Raw genomic sequence first — 23,794 nt, 5'->3', positions numbered from 1 at the left:
AAGAAGAAAAATACTATCTTTAAAAAGTAAAAGAGTGTAGTGAGATTAAAAAGCAGATGCCACATGAAATTTAGAAAGGATTCAGGCTGAAAGGAAAATATCTGCTGAAGTTTGACTCTCAAGCGGATCAGACACATTGAGGAACTGAAGAGGAGCAGTGACGGCACACGACTGGAATGCTTGTTTAAACAGGCTTTATTGTTTTTTCAAGGAAGTTTTGAGTTTGCAGCAAAATTAGACATGCACAGGGAGTGCCGTAAGCTCCCTGCTCTGCTATTCCCACCCCCACCCAGGGGCTCAACGCCTCCTGATCCCCAACTACCCTATCAACATTCTGTGTGTCAGTTACTATGGATGAATCTACATGAAAACATCATGGTCACCAGAGTCCAGCACCTACATTAGGTGTCACTTCTAGTGTTGTACATCCTATGGGTTTTGATGACTCTTATCCAACCATGAATGTATCACATTTTATAATTTCCTGTCTTAAAAATCCTCTGTGCTTGACTTACTTATCACCCCCCACCTCAACACTGCCACAAACTCCTGGCTATGCACTGATCTTTTCACCGTTTTCGTGGTTTGCCTTTTCGGGAATGTCCTAGGTAGTTGGTATCCTGAGCTTTGCCACTTTTACAGATTGGCTTCTTTTTTTTTTTTTAATACAAATTTTTATTAGAAAACTGAAATTTACAATGTGTTTATACCGCTTACTGAGTATATGGCATTTAAAAACAACATCATTACAGAAAGATAACAAAAATACAAAGTCTTAAAACCTACGGGATATGGAAAACATTATCCACTGAGGCCTTAACTGTAGTAGACGTTACATAAAAAGGAAAAGCAATGAGTATACAAGCATACAGCCAGTTTAAGAAGTTAGCAAAATAAGCAAAATTATCATAAAGAAAAGAAAGCAACTAACACAGATTGGCTTCTTTCAAAGAATAATATGCACTGAAGGTTCCCCACCTGTCTCCCCCTGACTCCATCTCGCTCATGACTTTTCAGCACTGAAGAACATCCTGTTGCATGCATGAAGCCGAGTCCATGTATCCTTTCACCTCCTGAAGGATGTTTTGGTTGCTTCCAATTTCTGCCAGTTATGAATAAAGCTGCCATTAAAGTCCTATACAGACTTCTATAAGCATTATATGTAAGCATTCAACTCACTTGGGTCCATGGAACCAAAGAGTTTGATGGCTGAATCATATGGTGAGAATGTGTTTCATTTTCAGAATTTCTGAAGATGGTAGCTGACAACATGTCAGCACACTGAGGAATTAAGCCAAAGAACAAGGCAGAATTCAATGATCCCACCAAGAAAGATATCACCAAGACAAAATCACACTTCCACCCTCTGAGGGTTGACAGTTGATCCTGAGAACAAAGTGGACACAAGACCGATGCACAGGAGAGAAGCATCCACGTTTATTTCCCATGAGTTTTACGTGACCCAGGGCACCCTCCTAAGGAAATGAAGAAAGACCCGAGAAGTGGCAAAACCTAAATGCTTTTCTGTTGAGTTGAACAAAGAGAGGTGATTACGAACAAGGAAGTACACGATGTGGGGAGGATAAGGAGGACGAGGATTGTATTCAATAAGGTCTGTTTGTACAGAATTCTCCTATTCTCAACTCTCTGCCCTTGACGATAACAATGTCATTCACCTTCCAGCAGATGAAGGACATATTCCGTGGGGCTGGGGGTGGCTGTTTTCTCTCCTGCTTCCAGGAAGAAAGAGGGGAAGGCTCAGCACACCCTTCTTGTACGTGCTGTCTTGAGAGAGTTGCTTTGTTTTTGCTGTTTTTTAAAGTGTCTGTATGTATGTACATGTATGTGTTAGTCGCTCAGTCAGGTCTGACTCTTTGCAACCCCATGGACCCCAGGCTTCTCTGTTCATGGAATTCTCCAAGCAAGAATACTAGAGGGGATTGCCATCTCCTTCTCCAGGGCTTCTTCTTGATCCAGGGATCAAACCCCAGTCTCCTGCATTGCAGGCAGATTCTTTACCATCTGAGCTACCTGGGAAGCCCCAAAGTGTCTGTAGCTCAAGACAATAATCTGGTTTCCTTCAAATCTAAGTCTTTTACCTGGGGTTTGCTTCTGATGGGTGAAGGGACACCTTTTGCTGCCATGATGGGCTGGGCAGGCAGAGGACGATAAAATGGGTGCAGGCCAGTGTCTGTTCTTTTCTTATGTGTTGGAGAGATGAGTCTGCTCTTGCTGGATGGTATCTAATCTCTCCATGAACAATCTAGCAAGATATCAGCTGAAAAGAGGAAGAAAAAAGGTCAGGAGAACATGGAGAAGATTGTTGATAGATGCTGGGGTCTCCTGAGCAACGGTTTTGTGGGAGGCACACACACATCCCCAGTCTCTGGACCACCATGTTGATGGTGGATTTGGGGTGTCGGTCATCTTGAAGGTACGTTGCTACCATCAGGCCACTTTGGGGCACTGTGTCCAGCTTACCTGAGCAAGGCCATCATGGTGACGTGAGATGGGGCTCACCAGGACAGCATTGTGCCAGAGAAAGGGACCCAGCAGTAAGTCACAGAGCTGAAATACTTCTGAGAGAGTGACTCTGAAGTGGCTGAGGTAGAGAGACCAGCTGGAGATTTGTCGGCTGGTTTGCTGAGTTGGGTGTTATTATCTGGATGAGGAAAAAGAACTCTTAGAGGGGAGGTGTTTGTACAAGGGGTCTGGCCAGATGGGAGGGTACGGGTCAGTCTCTGTGCCAAGAAATGCAGAGAATCTGCAGAGGCTCAGACTCAGCTTTTCTCAGAAACAGGTACAGAGAGGAGTTGGCCTTGGTTGTCACAAAAGTAATGGCACCTCAGCAGTCATGACAGAAGGCTTCCAGAAGGAACTAACGTGTAGAAGCCAGCACGCCTACAGCCCTCCACCCTCAGGCCTCAGCTCCCAGCTGGTGTACCTTTCACAGGAGAAATTAACTTCCTGCTTCCAAGGAGACAGACAGCAGACAGAACCCTTACCCTTAACCCTTGAATTGTGCCCTTTGCACATGATGCTGGGGATATGAGAAGGATTGGCAGCCTGACTCTTTCAGGGAGATTCCTTCCAGTTTCCTGCCTGGAGATGGAAGAGGAGGAATCCCCATCCTCCTAGTCACACCCAATAAGTGAATCCTTGTCAACCCCAGTTTTCAGCAGGAGAGAGGGGGCGTGTCAGGGAAAAGAGGGTGTGTGTCAGGGTTAGGTGCCACAGACCTCCCTGCTCTTCCAAGACACAGCTGACTTTTCAGAGTGATTGTGTCTTCATTTTTGCCTGCTCCTATGTCAATTTCCAGGACCTGCGATGGTCTGTTTTTCCTTCTTTCACTTTTCACTAGCTTTGCCTGTTTACTAGGATGTGATTCAAAGTTGTTCTTTGTGGGCTCACTATTTATTCCCTTCAGAAGCCACATGGAGTCATCAGAGAATCCATAGTTTTGGAAAAGTTATAGCTAATCAGAAACCCAATGTTTATTATTCAGAAATGTTTATGCTTTTCCTGGAGCAAATAGTTACTGGAACCACAAAATAAATAATAAATCTGAATACCTCTATGCTGTAACATTTAACATGGATTCACCTGAGCTTTATTTATTTATACACTAAGGTGAGCCTCTGAATTGCCCCTTGTTGTGGGCAGCAAAATGTTTCAGTGAGCTCCCCCGAGTTGAGTGACAAATGGGGGCATTTTCTCTGCGTTTAACACACACTAAGCTGGGTATTAGGAATTCACAGATATTGCAACTTTTAATTCTCTGAGTTATTTAAGTTACCGAACAAGGTTTGATTTCCCCACATTGCATGTATGCTCAGGCATGTTCGACTCTTTATAACCCTACAGACTGTAGTCCAACAGGCTTCTCTGTCCATGGATTTCCCAGGAAGAATGCTGGAGAGGGTTGCCATGCCCTCCTCCAGGGAATCTTCCTGACCCAGGGTTGACCCCACGTCTCCTGCGTCTCCTGCATTCTGCATTGACTGGCAGATTCTTTACCACTGTGAGCCATCGGCAGCCAGCCAAATGCTGAGAAGCCAAGCCGTGCAGCTGAGAGGGGGCTTATCCGAGAGGCAGCCAACTGTGGAGACTGGAGAACAAGTCTCATCCCCAGCTTCCCAGAAGGTAAAGGGCTTGTGATCTGTGTGGGTAAAGCTGAAATGTGGGAAGTGTGGGGAAATGTAATGGGCAATAAGAAGAAGGTGGACTAATCGTCCAGCACAGGCACACCTAAGCTGCACACCTGAGCTTCTTTAGAATACATGCTCAGGAAGTGTGTTCCGAGGGGGTTGCTCTTGGTCCTCTGAAGTCAGGTCAGTGAGTGGAAACTTGCACCTGCCCAGTTGGAGGGTCAGTGGTCTTAGCCCACCTTTAGTAGCTCAGCTCAAACTGCACCATCTGACTCCAAGTTCCTTCAACAAAACAACTTGAGCAAACATTGTTTCGGTTACATTTGAAGGACAAGTCTTCTGCAGGAACAAGTAAAGTGAGCTTGATCAATCAAGGCAGGTCACAGGATTTAACTGATGATTACTTCCTTTTTAAGTCAAAGTCACTCAGTTGTGTCCAACTCTTTGGGACTCCATGGACTATACAGTCCATGGAATTTTCCAGGCCAGAATACTAGAGTGGGATCTTCCCAAACCAGGGATTGAACCCAGGTCTCCTGCATTGCAGGTGGATTCTTTACCATCTGAGCCACCAGGGAAGTCCAAGAATACTGGAGCGGGTAGCCTATCCCTTTTCTAGGGGATCTTTCCAACCCAGCAATTGAACTGGGGTCTCCTGCATTGCAGGCAGATTCATTACCAGCTGAGCTACCAGGGAAGCCCTCGTTTTTAAGTAAGCCAATGGAAAACTTCTCTCCCTTTTTTATTCTTAAATCTCATAGTTTACTACTCTTTATTAAATATCTGTTTGTGAAATATTAAATTATATAAAGAATCCAAGTGTTGGCGAATAGCCTGTTTAAAAATGTTTGAATAATAAAAGATGTATGTTGGATTCAAAATAAAATAAAACTAGTACTACATGGGGTTTGTTAAAGAATCAAATAAGTTAATAGTCACAATGTACCTATAACTCTGTCTGACCATAATTCATGTTGTATGTATGATAGACATAGCAATAGTCTGATTTGTATTGGTGAAAATATCGCTGGAGGTAAATAGGTAAAAGAAAAAAATAAAAATAAAACAAAACACTATAAAAAATGTACTTTGAATAAAATGCATACTTTTTAACACCGAAAAAAAAATACTGTACTTCTTTGCTGTGCAACCTTGGGCTTCAGGAAATGATACAGGAGTCATGCAATCCACATGGAAAAGGACAATAATTATATCATGTGTGCTAGAGAGTTATACTAATATTAACAATGTACACAGTATTTCTGACTTAGAATATGTGATGAATGAAACATAACTCGTGGAGTTTGTTAAAACTAATGAAATCAGTATTACCTTAATATGAAATGTGGTTCCAATATTCTTGAATTTTACATAATTGTAGTGTATCTATCAATTATTATTGTTAATAACATATTTTGCTAATTATAGTAACTAAAAAAACATACAGCATTAGACACTGATACCTGTGTCACAGAGTCAGTTACCTTCATTATAATTCTATGACATAAAATATACTGAAACTCAAAATGGCTAAATAGTATAAAATCACACAGCCCTGAAGAAGTGGTGTGATCCAGATGAAAACTATATCTGATAAACACCAATGCTTTTCTCTTACTTGCTTTATTTTACTCAATTTCCTATAATAGCAAAATACTTATTAAAATCCCAATAGAGTTCTCCCAGATTATACCTACCTCTCTTCCCATACACATGGAAGAGAAAGAAAAACAATATTGATATGTGGAAGATAAGTTATTTTTCCTCTAAATATCTTAAGTTAAAACCGCACTGTGTTGTACTGGATTTATTAGTGTTACATTTTGTCTCTTTGATAGGCTGTGAGGTACTGCAAAGATTGGTAAGAGTGTTCTGGATCTATTTGTATTAATAACAAGCACCTTGCAGGAGTTTCATGAAAAGCCTGTGGAAGAAAGGAAGGAAGCTCTGCAGGCACGCAAGAGACAGGAGACTGGCTGACACTCCCAGGGTCTAAAGGCAAGACCTCAGAACGGCTGAGGGAGGGAAAGCATATAGTAAGAAGCTTTAGGGTATGCTGCAGCCACAAGCAGGAACTAAAAGACTTTGTGTCATAAAATATATACACAGAATTGAGAAAGTAAAAGGGAATGAAGTTAGCCACCATGAGCAGGATGCTGTTAGAGGCCCTTTTCTCAGGAGACGTCCTACAGGCGAGGCTGGAGTGGTGGACGTAATGCACTTTCTGGCGGTGACTATGCAGGAGACACACCATGTGGACGCTGGCCAAGATCATAAGGACTAATAACATGGCACCCACAAAGGAGACTGGGATTACAGACATTCCAGACAGGGAGAACTTGTACCGACAGAAGAGGAGGTTCTCTGTTCTGGAAACACTGCTATTGTCCCAGGAGACACTTATCTGCATGGGAAAGAAGGAGTCGATTGCCAGATTCAGGGTCCAGCAGAACAGGCAGGAGGAGCCCACGTTCTTTGACGCCCGGCCCTTGAGAGCTGGCCATGCCGCACTCCTGGGGCTGATGGTGATGGCCTGCAGGCAGCTCAGCAGGCAGGCGGTGCAGAGAGAAAGATCCCGGGACACCCTGTGCAAGTAGTAGGTGGCTCTGCACCCAGCAGTCCCCAGGGCACCTGGGAGTCCCAGCACATCCACCATGTGAGGTGTCCCCTTGGAGATGAGAACCAAGGAGTTGGCCACAGCCAAGTTGGACAGAACCACGTCTGTGAGCTTTGGCCTGTGTGCAGTGAGAAAGGAGGAGCTGTAGGTGAACAGAAGGAAGGCATTTCCCAGAATGCCAGCCCCCACCTGGAAGAGGAACACAGCCTTCAGGACCATTTCACCAGTAGTCGCCTGTGCCATGTCTGTGCAGGTGTGTGGCCAGAGAACCAGGTGGCCTCCTGGAACATAACAAAATAGCATGGTAAGCCCAGGAATCAGAGGGACCCTGGCCCTCACCATCTGCACTGAGAGAGAAGGGACTCTAAAGGCCTGAGAGAGTTCGTCAACCAAAGAAATCAACCGGCTCACCAGGATGGCCAATGATTAGTACTTCCGCCCACCATGGGCAGAGCATGAGAAGGACGGCTTATGCTCACCCAGGCTCAGGCCTTCTCTTTCTTCCAATCTATTGAACCCCTGCTTATTCCCAATTCAATGATTGGTGAAGCCTTCATTTCTGATTTTAGAGGAACAAACTCGTAAACACATTTAACAATTAAATTTAAATTATCAGAATAAGAAACATGCAAATGTCTGGAGGAAGTAACATCAAGGAATATGGGAAGGTTGTCCAGACTCCAAGATACCTGAATTCAGATTTAGAATGAAAAGGAGACCAGCAAGGGGAAAGCCAGGGGGACTGGCACGATAACCAAAAATGCTGAACGAGGAATGAAATGAGCATGGCATACAGAAGCTCTGGTCATCAGTAGCTATGCGTGAGGTCTACTGGATACACATGGTCAATATTTAGCAACTGAAGATAGAGGAGATACATGCAAAGATAAGGAAGAGAAAATAAAGAGGCCAATATATCTATAAAAATGCAGACAAACAAACATACACACACGGTGACAGTCATAAGTCGGGATTACGTCTGCTTCTAGATTTCCAATGCCAAGTAATTTACTGAATACTTGATAGTGTTTATAGTCACCTTACTTAACCTACAAATTCGCTGCAAACTACACCTCTCATCTGTATGAAAGAGGCTTGGAGGAAAAGTCATAAATGTTGTGAGAGGCACACAGTCATCAGGTCGTAAGCTGCTGCTGGGACCATGCTCACCTTCTGTTCTCAGGCTCTGCTTTCTTTTCTTCCCCTTTATGGTCTCATTACGTGGAATGTTAGGGAACCTGTCACTTCTTATACCAGAAATGACATAATTCAAAGCAGAGACCCTCACATTCTCACACAAAGATTTTGTCATGATTTATGGGCTGCAATTATGACCCCAAATGCTAAAAGCAAAACCATTTCTGTCTCTGAGACCATGTCCAGGCAGGCAGTGGTGAGCCAAAGCATAGCACTGCACTTTCTTCATTGAGAAGGCAGAAAAGTAGAGAGTCAGAGGCAGGCTGGAATTCAGCACACATGGAGCCTTTAGGACAGACACACCTTCCCCACTCTTCTGGGGAGTCAGAGTCCCCACTTCACTGTCCGTCCTCACACTGTCCCCACCACAAGCTGCAGCAGCCCACACAGTCCTGCTAAAACGGGGCCCAGGCAAGACTGGGTGCCTCCTGAGACTGGAGGCCAGGCTCTTGTGGGCTCAGATCTGAGCCCCGAGTGCCTCCACCAGGGAGCAGGAGCCCACCTGCAGCCCAGCCCTGACCTGAGCCCCGAGGACACTCAGACTCACCTGCGCTGCTGGCCCTCGGGTAGGGAGACTGGCAGGATGTGCAGGGGGTGTCTACAGCCACTGATATAGGCAAGGGCTTTGCAAGTCTGGCCCCAGAGCGGCTGTCCCTGTGTCACCTGCATTGAACAGGGAGTCTGGGTGTCTCCAGGGAAGTATGCACATGTGTCCCAGGTGCGAGTATAGCAACAGTTCCCCGTGATTAAGCAGGAGGCCTAATGAGCAGCATGCACTGCGGAAGGGAAGGTCTTCCAACTCCTGGGGATACAGGGGGAGGTTTATGTCAACTGGGGGGAGGGGAGTATTGCTCAGTGGGGGACAGGGACTCTCCCAGCCAGGTTTCCCACGTGGGCTCGCTGTTGTCCCTTCTAACAGGGATGTCCCTCTGTTAAGTTCAAGGTGGCCCATGGATGATCCCCAGCTGTGCACCGCCGCTCCCAGCCAGGGGCGGGTGCTGTGTTTCCAGTCCTGGCAGTCCTAGTCCCTGCCCCCCCAGTCTCATCCCTGTATACAGGATGCCAGGGGTTTGCAAACATCTTCCAGCCTCCATCGTCCTGACACAGCCTTGATGACTTCTAACCATGCCTTCACCCTCCAGCTATGATTCCTTTGCTTCACAAACTTTTCTTAGCTGTCCTTTGCCCTTCGGTGAAGTGAGCTGGAGGTCTGGTGGGGGGGTGTGTGTGAATGGGGCCTCCCTGCTATGCCCTCACCCTTAGGGCGGAGGAGTTGCATGTCTGCTCAGTGGGCAGGAGATGAAGGGAAAGGAAGTAGGAGCCAGGATTGCAGATGTTCCTTCTTCCCAGTCCAAGGAGAGGAGAGGATGCTGAGCAGCCCCTCAGGTCAGAGATTGGCCCAGCCCGTGCTTTCCCTGTTCCTTGGGAACCTTTCCCTGGACAAAGTGCTGAGGGAGAGGCTGCAGCCCGGAGCCTGGAGGAAGCCTTGGGTCATCTTGGGAGTAGATGGGCAGCCTGGGGAAGGAGTCTTCCACCTGGCTTGGCCAGAGTGTGGAGATGCAGTGACCACTCTGGAAACTCGGCTGTTCACCTCCCTCCCTTGGCATCCCAGCACCACCGCCTCTGATGGGCCTTCTCAGGACCCTCCCTGTTCACAGCTATGCCCCATCAGCCTACCAAGATCCCTGCTCCAGCCCACTACCATTCCTGCCCTCCTACCAGAGCACTCGGGCCTTTGTGCCATTACCACCACACACACACAGACACACACACACAATACAGACAGACAACACACAACACAGACAGACACACACACAACAGATACACACAGACACAGACAACACAGGCACACACACAACACACAGATAGACACACACACACAAACACACAGACACAGACACAATACAGACAACACACAACACAGACACAGACACACAACAGACACACACAGACACAGACAACACAGGCACACACACAACACAGACACAGATAGACACACACACAACACACAGACACAGACACATACACACAACACACAGACACAGACAACACATATACAGACAGACACACACAGACAACAGACACACATACACACAACACACAGACACACAGACACAGACAACACATATACAGACAGACACACACAGACAATAGACACACACAACACACAGACTCACACACACACACACACGTCTCATCACACAGGTCACTTCCTGAGGGACACATCCTCTGATCCCTAAATTAAGTTTCTGTCTCACAGAAACTACAGCACCGGGGGCAAAATTACACACATCTTTCTTATGTGTGCAGCATGTTTCCATCTGAGATGTTGACTCTTGGTGTTTTTCTGTCTTTTTCTTGACTGGTCTCAATAGGCATTTGTGAACTTTGTTTCTTCAAAGAACCAAGTCTTGACTTTGTTAACCTACTATAAAATTTTTAATGTTTTGTTCATTCCTCCTGCTTATTACTTGTTGCGTACTATCCCAATGACTCTCTAGATGACTGATTTATCATTAAAGGATATTAAAAGATATGACTCAACAGCCAGGTGAAGAACTACATGGAGCAAGATTCCAAACAAAGGAGCGTCTGTCCTCTGAGGCCTGGGGCCCCACGTGGAGATGGGTGGAACATGTGGGTTCCCTGCATTTAAAGCTTTCTGCAAAGGGGCCAGAAAGCTGACTTTAGGGTTTTTACGGAGGCTTTTTCACATAGTCAAGATTGACTACATCATTATCCACAGGTGGCTGACAGACCCCCCCTCCAGCCACCCTCCCCTTCCCAGAAATTGGGGTGGTCCTGAAAACCCCAACCCTCTGTTCACAGGCTGCTTCCCCTGGCAGCCAACCCCATTCTGAAGTGCTTCCAAAAGTCACCTCAGTTGCATAACAAAAGATAACTGGTCACTCTTGATACCTAGACCATTCCAGTGGTTTGGGAGTTGGTGCCAGAAGCTGAAGACCGAAGCCCAATACATGAGAAATATATTGGGACCTATGAATAACCAAATATATATTTCTTCTAAGTCACAACATCACATAGCACTTTTCATTTTCTTGGGGGGGACGACGATTGGTCTGAATAGCCTAGCTTGTCAGATTCCCAGAAAAAGAAGACAAATTGATTACAATTAATTTTTAAAATGAAAAAATCACCTGTAATCCCTCACCACACCCAAAGTAGGAACTAGTTTCATTTTTACAAAGGGCTTTTATTATTTTTTAACGTAACTTTTTAGTGTACTTATAAGTAAATTGTGTTCTGCTACATTCAGTTCAGTTCAGTTCAGTCGCTCAGTCGTGTCCGACTCTTTGCAACCCCATGAATCACAGCACTCCAGGCCTCCCTGTCCATCACCAATTCCCAGAGTTCACTCAAACTCATGTCCATCGAGTCAGTGATGCCATCCAGCCATCTCATTCTCTGCCGTCCCCTTCTCCTCCCGCCCCCAATCCTTCCCAGCATCAGAGTCTTTTCCAGTGAGTCAACTCGTCACATGAGGTGGCCAAAGTATTGCAGTTTCAGCTTTAGCATCAGTCCTTCCAATGAACACCCAGGATTGATCTCCTTTAGAATGGACTGGTTGGATCTCCTTGCAGTTAATCTAACATAAAAACTGACATCTACCCAGGCCACATTATTTTCCAAAATTTCTATGGAATGTAATATTGCAACCATTGAACATTTGAGTTGTTTCTTGTTTTCCTTTGAGAAATGAAGTCATTTAAAGCAATATCTGTGGAGCCAGACTGCTTTCATTTGTATTTTGTTATATAGACTTTGGCAACTTCTTCAGTTTCATCATCTATGAAATGGAGATAATAATGGGACCTACTTCAGAGGTAAGGTAGTGGTGTGAATTAAATGTATTAATTACACAAAAGGTGCTATAAAATATGTCTGGACCATAAAAAGCATTTAATTAAGGGAAACTTTTTTAATTGTGGATTTTAATAACATGGCAATTAATGTCACCAGGCATTAAGTTCTGTCCTGTTATCCCACTCTCATTATTGCCATATTATCTAATTCCCACCACCATACTCAAAAGAACTTTTAATTGATTGTATCTCTCAGACTCAAGGCTTCACAAAAACACCTGGGATGAGAGATCATCTTTCCTCACCAAGAACCATCTTCCAGACACCAGAGTATATGAGGTCTGGAAGTGCCAAGGCAGCTGGAGGTCAGGCTGGGGGGCAGAGGCAACTCAGTACAACTCTGGAGCAAGTCACAAACACCACTTGGCTATTACTGATGGAAAGAGGGGCTACCAGCATTGTCAGTTCTGTGTAGACAGCCCAGCATCCCTACCAGAAAAAGGTTCTGAAATGGGATGCTCAGTCAGCTCAGGGAAGAAAGTCCAGAGTGCTAGTGTGATGGTCTTCTCAGATTTTTGGACATGACAGAGCTCATGCTGGAAAGAACCTGTGTTCAGTGAATGTTAAAAAGCCGTCAGCCAGAGCAGCATTTTTCTTTGGAAACACAGATAATTCACGCTCACAAGGATCCTTGGATGCAGAAGAAGCCCTAATCAGAGGATGCTCTATTCAGATGCAGACAATTGGTACCAGAGAGAATTTGTGTGATTGCAAAGAATGTGGGAAAGCATTCAGCAGTAGAAGTTCATCAGTAACTCAACACCACATAATTCACGTGGGGAGGGAAATCCAAATGCACAGAATGTGGCAACGCCTCATCTGCAGAGCACACCTTACTCAGCACCTGAGAAGCCATTCTGGGGGAAAACCTTTTCAGTGTAATGAGTGTGGAAAAGTCTTCAGCCTCACCACATCTTTCATTCAGCACCAGTTAATTCATTAAAGAGACAACGTACAAATGTAGCAAATTCAGAGAATGACTTCAGAACAATTCCTTATTCAAGGACTTCCCTGGTGGACCAATGGAGGAGACATAGGTTCGATCCCTGGTCCAGAAAGATTCCACAACCAAGCAACTAAGCCCTCAAGCCACAACTACTGAGCCTGCGCTCTATCGCCCATGAGCCACAACTACTGCGCCCGCGAGCCACAACTACTGAAGCCTGCGTGCCCTGGTACCCTTGCTCTGCAACAAGAGAAGCCACCGCAATGAGAAGCCCACACACTGCAACTCAGAATGGCCTTTGCTCACCATGAGAGAAAGCCTGCGTGCAGCAGTGAAGACCCAGCACTGCCAAAATTAAATAAATAAGTTTTTAAAAATTCCCTTACTCAACATCAGGGAATTCACACTGGGGAGAAAGCCTATGAATGCGGTGAATATAGGAAAGCTTTCAACCAAAGCTTCATCCTTCACTGAGCACCAGAGAATTCACAGTGCAGGGAAGCTCTAAAAATGTGGGAGGGGTGGATAAGGCTTCAGTGACCTCACAGCCCACAATCAGCAGCAGTCCATTCACACAGAAGAGGAACTGCACGTATGTTTTGAATGTGGGAAGACCTTTCAAGGACACTTGGCTCTCAGGGAACATCAAAAAGCACGGTGGAGAGAAACCCAGTCCCTACATATACAGTGAGAGTGAGAAGGCATTCAGTCAGGATTCCCACTTATTGATCATCAGGGGACACACAGGAGAGAAACCCCACAGGTGCAATGACTGTGACAAAACTTTCAACCAGAGCTCCTACCTTGCAACACATCCGAGAGGTCACCCTGGAGAGACACCACCAAGGTAACTGGTGTGCAAAATGCTTCTGAAAAAGCACAGAAAGCATTTCATTCCAGAGAAGAACTCTTAAGTAGAATAAATGTGGAAAAACCTTCAGTCAGAGCGCACACCTTCAGTATATCAGAGAATTCAGTCAAGAGAACTCTGTAAAATGCCATACCTGTGTAAAATCTTTGTCAGAGCTCACACTGAGCTCTGTCATATAAATATAAATGCATATTTATATAAATGCATATGTCATATAAATATAATGCATATTGCAAGCTTTCAACCAGAACTCACATCTTAAAAAAATACCATCTAATTCACCAGGCAAAGTAGCTATAAAAAATGTATTTTATAGCCTTAGACAATATCTTCTCTAGTCTGAATCAATTATTTTTTATGATATAAATTACTATTTCTAACGAGTTTTTTGAGTGGAGTCTTAAGGATTTTCTATGTGTAATATCTTGCCACCTGCAAGTGCTAAGATTTTTACTTCTTCCTTTCCCAATGTATTTATTTTTCTTGTTTGATTGCTATGCCTAGGACTTCCAATACTACACTGAAAGAAAGTGGTGACAGTGGTCATTTTTGTTTCTGATTTTAGACAACAGCTTTCAAATTCTTGCCACTGAGTATAATATAAGCTGTGAGCTTGTCACATATGGCTTTTATTATATTAATATATATTTCCTCTATACCCACTTTTTCTTGAGTTTTATTTTATTGGCTGTACTGTAGAGCTTGCAGGATCTTAGTTCCCTGATCAGGGACTGAACATGGGGCACAGCAGTGAAAGTGCAGGGTCCTAACCATTGGACCATAAGGTAACTTCCTCTCTATACCCACTTTGTTTAGGGTTTTAATCATAAATAAATGTTGAATTTTGTAGAGCACTTTTTCTTCATCTGTTGAAACAATCATATAATTTTTATTGTTCATTTTGTTATGTGGTATATCACATTGATTGGTTTGCAAATGTTGAACCATTCTTGCTCTAGAATAAATCTCATTTTGTCATGGTGTACAATCTTTTTAATATATTTTTGAATTCTCTTTGCTAATAATTTGATGAGGATTTTGGAATTGATGTTCTTCAGAATTACTGGTTTGAATTTTTCTTTCCAAGTGATACACTGCCTGCTTTTGCTATCAGGTTAGCCCTGGGCTGTGGCCTGCCAGGTTCCTCTGTCCATGGGATTTTTCAGGCAACAATACTGGAGTGGGCTGCCATTTCCTTCTCCAGGGGATCTTCCTGATCCAGTGATCCAACCCATTTCTTTATGTCACCTGCATTGCAGGCAGATTCTTTACTTGCTGAGCCATTGGGGAACCTTATCAGGTTAATGCTGGCTTTGTGAAATAAGTTTGGAGGATTCCCTCTTCTATATTTTGGAAGGATTTGAGAAGTATTGGTATTAATTCTTTGAATATTCGGTAGAGTCTACCAGTGAAGCCATGTGGTCCAATTTTTTTGTTTTTTGGAAGGCTATCCATTACTAACTTAATATTCACGTGTGTGTGTGCATAAGAATATTCAGATATTGTTTCTTCATGATTCAGTCTTATGGGTTACATATGTGTGTGTGTGTACTCTTGTTGGATATATAAATATTTATAAATGTTATATCCTTTTGATTGATTCCTTTATCATAATGTAATGCCCAGTCTCTTATTACAATTTTAAGTCTATTTTGTCTTATATAGGTATAGCTAACCAGCTTTCATTTGATTTCCATTTTCATGGAATATCTTTTGCCACCCCTTCTCTTTTTTCCCCAATTATTTAAATTATTGTCTATAAATCTTTAATTTTTTATTAAAGTATACTCAGTTTACAATATCTATATATTCTTTTACTTTCAATCTGTGAATTTCCTTAAATCTGAAATAAGTTTCTTGTAGGTAGCATATAGATGGGTTTTGCTTTTTATCTGTTAAGACCTACTCTATATCTTCTGACTGTTCTGTTCTGTTCTGTTCAGTCGCTCAGTCGTGTCCGACTCTTTGCGACCCCGTGGACTGTAGCCTACCAGGCTTCTCCGTCCATGGGATTCTCCAGGCAAGAATACTGGAGTGGGTTACCATTTCCTTCTCCAGGGGATCTTCCCGACCCAGGGATCGAACCCGGGTCTCCTGCTTGGAGGCAGACGCTTTAACCTCTGAGCCACCAGGGAAGCCCATCATCTGACTAGACTGTTTAATTCATTTGTATTGAAAGTAATTACTGATAGGTATGAACTTACTGCTATATTATTTTCTGATTGTTTCACATTTCTCTTCTTTTCTTGTTTCTCTTCCTTTGTGATTTGTTGATGTTTTTTGGTGGCATGCTTAAATGTTCTTTTCTTTATCTTTTGGATAGCAACTATAGGTTTTTGCTCTATGGGTACCATGAGATTTACATATAACAATTTGTATTTACAATGGTCTACTTTACGATGATAATAACTTGAGTTTGAACCTATTCTAAAGCTCTACATATTTACTTCCCACCAACATTTTGTGTTTTTAATATTTTGTATCAATATTTATTGTTATAAAATATATTACATCTTTTTATCCTGTGTAACCATCAAGTATTTTATAATGAATTTTATAGTTATAGTTTTTAAATTTTTACTACCTTTATACTAGCTACCATACTAGCTTTATAAGTGACTAATCTACCACCTTTACAACATTCAGTCAGTTCAGTTCAGTCGCTCAGTCGTGTCCGACTCTTTGCGACCCTATGAATTGCAACACGCCAGGCCTCCCTGTCCGTCACCAGCTTCCAGAGTTTACTCAAACTCTTGTCCATTGAGTCGGTGATGCCATCCAGCCATCTCATTCTCTGTCGTCCCTGTCTCCTCCCACCCCCAATCCCTCCCAGCATCAGACTCTTTTCCAGTGAGTCAGCTCTTCACATTAGTTGGCCATAGTATTGGAATTTCAGCTTTAGCATCAGTCCTTCCAATGAACACCCAGGATTGATCTCCTTTAGAATGGACTGGTTGGATCTCCTTGTAGTCCAAGGGACTCTCAAGAGTCTTCTCCAGCACCACAGTTCAAAAGCATCAATTCTTCGGCGATCAGCTTTCTTCACAGTCCAACTCTCACATCCATACATGACCACTGGAAAAACCATAGCCTTGACTAGACAGACGTTGGTTGGCAAAGTAATGTCTCTGTTTTTTAATATGCTATCTAGGCTGGTCATAACTTTCCTTACAAGGAGTAAGCATCTTTTAATTTCATGGCTGCAATCAGCATCCGCAGTGATTTTGGAGCCCAAAAAAATAAAGTCTGACACTGTTTCCACTGTTTCCCCATCTATTTGCCATGAAGTGATGGGACCAGATGCCATGATGTTAGTTTTCTGAATGTTGAGCTTCAAGCCAACCTTTTCACTCTCCTCTTTCACTTTCATCAAGAGGCTTTTGAGTTCCTCTTCACTTTCTGCCATAAGGGTGGTGTCATCTGCATATCTAAGGCTATTGATATTTCTCCCGGCAAATCTTGATTCCACCTTGTGCTTCTTCCAGCCCAGTGTTCCTCATGATGTACTCTGCATATAAGTTAAATAAGCAGGGTGACAATATACAACCTTGACGTACTCCTTTTCCTATTTGGAACCAGTCTGTTGTTCCATGTTCAGTTCTGACTGTTGCTACCTGACCTGCATACAGGTTTCTCAAGAGGCAGGTCAGGTGGTCTGGGATTCCCATCTCTTTCAGAATGTTCCACAGTTTATTGTGATCCACACAGTCAAAGGCTTTGGCATAGTCAATGAAGCAGAAATAGATGTTTTTCTGGAACTCTCTCGCTTTCTCCATGATCCAGCGGATGCTGGCAATTTGATCTCTGGTTCCTCTGCCTTTTCTAAAACCTGCTTGAACATCTGGAAGTTCACTATTCACATATTGCTGAAGCCTAGCTTGGAGAATTTTGAGCATGAGTGCAATTTTGAGTGCAATTGTGCGGTAGTTTGAGCATTCTTTGGCATTGCCTTTCTTTGGGATTGGAATGAAGACTGACCTTTTCCAGTCCTGTGGCCATTGCTGAGTTTTCCAAATTTGCTGGCATACTGAGTGCAGCACTTTCACAGCATCATCTTTCAGGATTTGAAATAGCTCAATTGGAATTCCATCACATCCACTAGCTTTGTTCGTCATGATGCTCTCTTAGGCCCACTTGACTTCACATTCCAAGATGTCTGGTTCCAGGTGAGTGATCACGCCATCATGATTATCTTCGCTGTGATAACATTTTAATTTAATAACATTAGGTTATTCTAAATTTTACTGTCTATTTACCTTTACCTATGTGATGTATACCTTTATGTTTTCTTTAGTGCTTTTTTTCAACATAAACAAGTTATTTTACCATTTCTTATAAAGACATTTTAGTGATGATCAACTCCTTTAGCTTTTCCTTATCTTAAAATTCCTTAGCTCCACTTCAGTTCTGAATTATAATTTTTACGGGTAGACTATTTCTGGTTAGAAGTTCTTAAAAAAATCATTTTGTATATATTTCAGTCACTCCCCTCTTGGCCTACAGATTTCTGCTGAAAAATCTGCTAATAGTTTCAACGGGATTCCCATGCTGCTTTTAATAGTCTTGTTTTTAATTTTTGACATTTTAATTGTAATGTGTCTTGGTATGGGTCACAAAATAAGCCTCAACAAATTTAAGAGGAGAGAAATTATATCACTCATTTTTTTCCAACTGCAATAATATGAAACTAAAAGTCAATTGCAGAAGGAAAATGGGAAAATGGATAAATATGTGGAGATTAAATAACATGATACAAGAAAGGAAAACAATTGGTCACTGATAAAATCAAAGAAGAAATCAGAAAACACCTCAAGACAAATGAAAATGGAAACACAACTTTCCAAAATCTATGGGATGCAGCAAAGCAGTTCTAAGAGTAAAGTTTTTAGCAATACAGGATTTCCTCAAAAAACAAGAAAAATTTTCAATAAACAACCTAATCAACCACCTAAAGGAATTAGAAGAAGCAGCATAAACAAAGCTCAAAGTCACGACAAGGAAGGATGGACACCAAAAAACTACTAAAAGAGAATACATGAAGAACACTCCTTGACATAAATAGTAGCACTATTTGTTTTGGACTAGTCTTCTAAGGCAAGAGAAATAAAAGCAAAAATAAACAAATGGGACCTAATTAAACCTGAGAACTTTTGCACAGCAAAGGAAACCACTGACAAAATGAAAAGATAACCTACCGAATGTGAGAAAATATTTGCAAATGATATGATGGACAAAGTGTTAATCTCCAAAATATACAAAGAGATCATACAACTCAGTATAAAAAAATCAAAAGATGAGCAAAATACCTGAACAGATATTCTTCCAAAGAAAAAATACAGATGGCTAATGGGCACATGAAAAGGTGTTCAACATCACTAGTTACTATAGACATGCAGAACAAAACAATAATGAGATATCACCTCATACCAGGCAGAATGGCTATCACCGAAAAGTCTAAAAATTTACAAATATTGGAGAGGAGGTGGAGAAAATGGAACTCATAATGTATAATGTGAATAGGAATGCAAATTGGTACAGTCACTATGGAAAACAACACGGAGGTTCCTCAAAAAACTAAAAATAGAACTACCATGTGATCCAGCACTTCCAATCATGGGTTGCTGCTGCTGCTGCTAAGTCACTTCAGTCATGTCCGACTCTGTGCGACCCCATAGACGGCAGCTGACCAGGCTCCTCCATCCCTGGGATTCTCCAGGCAAGAACACTGGAGTGGGTTGCCATTTCCTTCTGCAAATCATGGGTTATGAAAACACTAATTCAAAAAGATAAATGCACACCAATGTATGCAGCAGTATTATTTAAAACAGCCAAGACATGGAAGCATCCCAAGTATCTGTCAACAGACAACTGGATTAAGATGTGATATCTGGAGAAGACTCTTGAGAGTCCCTTGGACTGCAAGGAAACCCAACCAGTCCATTCTAAAGGAGATCAATCCTGGGTGTTCATTAGAAGGACTAAAGCTGAAACTCCAATACTTTGGCCACCTCATGTGATGAGTTGACTCACTGGAAAAGAGTCTGATGCTAGGAGGGATTGGGGGTAGGAGGAGACGGGGACGACAGAGAATGAGATAGCTGGATGGCATCACCGACTCAATGGACACGAGTTTGGGTGAACTCCGGGAGTTGGTGACGGACAGGGAGGCCTGGCGTGCTGTGGTTCATGGGGTCGCAGAGAGTTGGACATGACTGAGCGACTGAACTGAACTGAACTGAAACATATATATATATATATAAAAAATTACTCAGCCATAAAAAACAATGAAATTCTGTCATTTGCAGCAATGTGGATGGAACTACAGAATATTATGCTAAGTGAAATAAGTCAGAGAAAGACAAATACTGTACGATATAATTTATATGTAGACTCCAAAAAATAATACAAATGAAGTGAAATTAAGTGAAAGGCACTTTCAGTCATGTCCAACTCTTTGCGACCCCATGGACCATAGAGTCCATGGAATTCTCCAGGCCAGAATATGGAATGGGTAGCCTTGGGGGAGCCTGGTGGGCTTCCGTCTATGGGGTCGCACAGAGTCGGACATGACTGAAGTGACTTAGTAGCAGCAGCAGCAGCAGCAGCCTTTCCCTTCTCCAGGGGATCTTCCCAACCCAGGGATCAAACCCAGGTCTCCCACATTGCAGGTGGATTCTTTACCAGCTGAGCCACAAGGGAAACCTAAATACAAATGAAATAACATGCAAAACATAAACAGACTCACTAATTCACTGATCTAAAAAACAAATGCATGGTTACCAAAGGGGAAAGGGAAGGGGAAAGGACAAATTAAGAATATGGAATTGATACAAATTACTATGTAGAAAACAAATAATCATCAATGATACAATGTATAGCACAGATAATTACAGCCATCATTTTGAGTAACCTGCAATGGAGTATAATGTTCAAAAACACTTAATCACTATTCTATACACCTGAAACTAACAAAATATTGCAAATCAAACATACTTTGTTAAAAATACAGAGGCTTTAAATTTTATACTTAACTTTCTATCAGCATCTTTTGAATGAAAATGATGAATTTCCTCCACTAAGAAGTAAACTCATGATCCACAATTTATTTCTGCCTAATAAAGACCATATATGACAAACTCAGTCAACATCATGCTCAACTATGAAAAGACGAATTTTCTCTAATATCAGGAACAAGACGAGGATGCTCACCCTCACCACTTCTATTCAATATAACTTTAGAAGTCCTAGCCACAGCAACCAGAGAAGAAAAAGACATCAAAGAAATCCAAATAGGAAAGGAAGAGGTAAAACTGTCACTGCTTGTTAATGACATGAGGCTCTACACAGAAAATCCTAAAGGTGCGGCAGAGAGCACAGAATCTGGTAAAGCTGCAGGTTGTATACAAAATTAATATACAGAAATCTATTGCAGTTCTATACACTACAGAAAAAGAAATGAAGGAAACAATCCCATTTACCATCACACCAGACAGGACAATGGTCAATGCCGAAATCAGATTGATTACATTCTTTGCCTGCCTCAAGATGAAGAAGCTCTACAGAGTCAACAAAAACAAGACTAGGAACTGACTGTGGTTCAGATCATGAACTCCTTATTGCAAAATTCAGACTTAGATTGAAAAAAGTACGGAAAACCACTAGACCATTCAGGTATGACCTAAATCAATACAGTGGTTATACAGTGGAAATGACAAATAGATTCAAGTGATTAGATCTGATAGATCAAGTGCCCGAAGAACTAAGGATGTAGATTTGAATATTGTACATGAGGCAGGGATCAAGACCATCCCCAAGAAAAAGAAATGCAAAAAGGCAAAATGGTTGTCTGATAAGGCCTTACAAATAGCTGAGAAAGAAGAGAAGCTAAAGGCAAAAGAGAAAAGGAAAGATATACCCATTTGAAAGTAAAGTTCCAAAGAATAGCAAGAAGAGATAAGAAAGCCTTCCTCAGTGATCAATGCAAAGAAATAAAGGAAAACAACAGAATGGGAAAGACTAGAGATCTCTTCAAGAAATTAGAGATACCAAGCAAACATTTCATTGGCACATTAAAGGACAGAAATGGTATGGACCTAACAGAAGCAGAAGATATTAAGAAGAGGGGGCAAGAATACACAGAAGAACTGTACAAAAAAGATCTTCATGACCCAGATAATCACAATGGTGTGATCACTCACCTAGAGCCAGACACCTTGGAATGCGAAGTCAAGTGGGCCTCAGGAAGCATCACTACGAACAAAGCTAGTGGAGGTGATGGAATTCCAGCTGAGCTGTTTCAAATCCTAAAAGATGATGCTGTGGAAAGTGCTGCACTCAATATGCCAGCAAATTTGGAAAACTCAGCAGTGGCCACAGGACTGGAAAAGGTCAGTTTTCATTCCAATCCCAAAGGCAATGCCAAAGAATGTTCAAACTACTGCACAATTGCACTCATCTCACATGCTAGGAAAGTAATGCTCAAAATTCTCCAAGCCAGGCTTCAACAGTCTGTGAACCAAGAACCATGATGTTCAAGCTGGATTTAGAAAAGCAGAGGACCAGAGTTCAAATTGCCAGAATTCCTTGGCTCCTAGAAAAAACAAGAGAGTTCCAGAAAAACATATACTTCTGTTTTATTGACTACCCCAAAGCCTTTGACTGTGTGGATCACAACAAACTATAGAAAATTCTTCAAGAGATGAGAATACCAGACCACCTTACCTGCCTCCTGAGAAACCAGCATGCAGGTCAAGAAGCAACAGTTAGAAGCAGACATGGAACAACAGACTGGTTCCAAATTGGGAAAAGAATATGTAAAGGCTGTATACTGCCACCCTGTTTATTTAACTTATATGCAGAGTCTGTCACTTCAGTCACTCAGTTGTGTCCACCTCTTTGTGTCCCCACGGACTGCAGCATGTCAGGCTTCCCTGTCCATCACCAACTCCCGGAGCTTGCTCAAACCATCCAACCATCTCATCATCTGTCACCCCCTTCTCCTCCTGTCTTCAATCTTTCCCAGCATCAGGGTCTTTTCCAATGAGTCAGTTCTTCACATCAGGAGACAAGAGTATTTCAACTTCAGTATCAGTTGAAATGAATATTTCCAATGAATATTCAGGACTGATTTCCTTTAGGGTTGGCTGGTTGGATCTCCTTGCAGTCTAAGGGACTCTCAAGAGTCTTCTCCAACACCACAGTTCAAAGCATCAAGTTTCTGACACTCAGCTTCCTTCATAGTGCAACTCTTACATTCATACATGACTACTGGAAAAAGCATAGCTTTGACTAGATGGACTTTCATTGGCAAAGTAGTGAAAGTAATGTCTCTAGTTTTCAATATGCTGTCTAGGATGGTCATAGCTTTTCTTCCAAGGAGCAACCGTCTTTTAATTTCATGATGCAGTCACCATCTGCAGTGATTATGGAGGTCAAAAAACAAAGTCAGCCACTGTTTCCACTGTTTCCCCATCTATTTGCCATGAAGGGATGGGATCAGATGCCAAGATCTTAGTTTTCTGAATGTTGAGCTTTAAGCCAACTTTTTCACTCTCCTCTTTCACTTTCATCAAGAGGCTCTTTAGTTCTTCCTCGCTTTCTGCCATAAGGGTGGTGTCATCTGCATATCTAAGGTTGATATTTCTCCTGGCACTCTTAATTCCAACTTGTGCTTCATCCAGCCTGGCATTTCGCATGATGTACTCTGCACGTAAGTTAAATAAGCAGAATGACAATATACAGCCTTGACGTACTCCTTTGCCAATTTGGAACCAGTGTGTTGTTTCATGTCTGGTTCTAACAGTTGCTTTTTGACCCGCATACAGATTTCTCAGGAGGCAGGCCAAGTGGTCTGGTATTCCTGTCTCTTGAAGAATTTTCCATAGTCTTTTGTGATCCACACAGCCAAAGGCTTTGGTGTAGTCAATAAAGCAGATTTTTCTCTGGAACTCTCTTGCTTTTTCTATGATCCAGAGGATGTTGGCAATTTGATCTCTGGTTCCTCTGCCTTTTCTAAATCCAGCTTGAACATCTGGAAGTTCATGGTTCACATACTGTTGAAGCCTGGCTTGGAAAATTTTGAACATTATTTTGCTAGCGTGTGAGATAAGTGCAATTGTGCAGAGTATACCA

At 42.5% G+C, this 23,794-nt stretch overlaps 1 protein-coding gene across 1 annotated transcript; it reads right to left on the bottom strand.

Annotated features, from left to right (window-relative positions):
- Positions 1–2,274: 2,274 nt before the first annotated feature.
- Positions 2,275–6,984, bottom strand: LOC148775291 (vomeronasal type-1 receptor 4-like). Its single transcript, XM_088844588.1, has 3 exons — positions 6,339–6,984; positions 2,376–2,481; positions 2,275–2,278 (listed from the first exon to the last, which is right to left on the bottom strand). Exons 1-3 carry the CDS (start codon positions 6,982–6,984, stop codon positions 2,275–2,277), a joined length of 756 nt encoding a protein of 251 aa, XP_088700714.1.
- Positions 6,985–23,794: the final 16,810 nt, after the last annotated feature.

This window comes from Moschus berezovskii, chromosome 16 (genome assembly GCF_049115385.1).
Source record: "Moschus berezovskii isolate FMDL1 chromosome 16, NW_MosBer_1.0, whole genome shotgun sequence".
Lineage (NCBI taxonomy): Eukaryota > Metazoa > Chordata > Mammalia > Artiodactyla > Moschidae > Moschus > Moschus berezovskii.
Note: the sequence above shows the minus strand (reverse complement) of the source record. Positions and strands in the feature narration are given on the sequence as shown.